Source organism: Aptenodytes forsteri, unplaced genomic scaffold (genome assembly GCF_000699145.1).
Source record: "Aptenodytes forsteri isolate BGI_AS27 unplaced genomic scaffold, ASM69914v1 Scaffold147, whole genome shotgun sequence".
Classification (NCBI taxonomy): domain Eukaryota; kingdom Metazoa; phylum Chordata; class Aves; order Sphenisciformes; family Spheniscidae; genus Aptenodytes; species Aptenodytes forsteri.
The window spans coordinates 1025267-1026081 of NW_008795320.1; the positions used below are offsets into that span (position 1 = coordinate 1025267).

Genomic DNA, 815 nt, shown 5'->3' on the forward strand with positions numbered 1-815 from the left:
GGGGGGGGTGTCTTACCCGCTTCGTTAGCTGCGTATCCATCATGAAGTTGTGCACGTGTTTCTCCGCTTTGGTGAGCTCTAGCTTTCTGGCAACGACAGCGACGACCAGAGCGGTGCAGCCGGCACCCTGCGGGCAGAGAGCCCTGCGGTGAGGGCAGCAGCAGGAGCCGGGGGGGGGTGCAGGAGCTCCCCCCCCTCGCCTGCCCCCCACAGGCACTCACCATGATGCCGGTGAGCAGACACACGCCCTTCCCGCAGCAGGTGGGCGGCACCATCCCCCCGTAGCCGATGGAGAGGAAGGTGATGGAGATCAGCCACATCGCCCCCAAGAAGTTGCTGGTCACCTCCTGCTTGTCGTGGTACCTGCCCGGGGCCGAGCGCAGCCGCCATCACTGCACGGTCCCGCCCCCGCCATGTGCCCCGCCACGGCACCACCGGCTTTGCCACACGGTTTTTAGCCACTTTCCCATCCGGCGGCTGCAGCCGGTAGAGTCCCCAAGCTCCCAGCTGCGCCGCTGGCACACAGGGTCCCAAAGAAGCTGGGGACGCCCTGGGGACACCAGGCATGGCCACTCCGGACACAGGCACCAGGGAGGAGGTAAGCCCTGGGGTGGCTGTGACCCCCGGGAGTGGGGCTGGCTCAGGGGGGGCTGCTGGACGAGGATAACAAGGCGACGGGTGCAGAGCAGCAGCCCCCACGCATGGATGGCAGCAACCTCCATCCTCCTGAAGCTCCCCCCGAGATCTCAAAGCACAGGACAGGGGTGTCACCGCCGGACACCTCCCCCCCCGAGGAGGGGACAACCCGCCTCCGC

At 67.5% G+C, this 815-nt stretch overlaps 1 protein-coding gene across 1 annotated transcript in view; it reads right to left on the reverse strand.

Moving 5' to 3' along the window:
* The window catches only part of LOC103899390 (small conductance calcium-activated potassium channel protein 1), a 14121-nt gene that overhangs the window by 4177 nt on the left and 9129 nt on the right, over positions 1 to 815 (reverse strand). Inside the window, exons 3-4 of the mRNA XM_009279869.1 lie at positions 222 to 363; positions 13 to 127 (exon numbers count right to left, since the gene is read on the reverse strand). Of these exons, the coding sequence (XP_009278144.1) occupies positions 13 to 127; positions 222 to 363 (257 nt within the window). The remainder of the gene's footprint in view (positions 1 to 12; positions 128 to 221; positions 364 to 815) is intronic.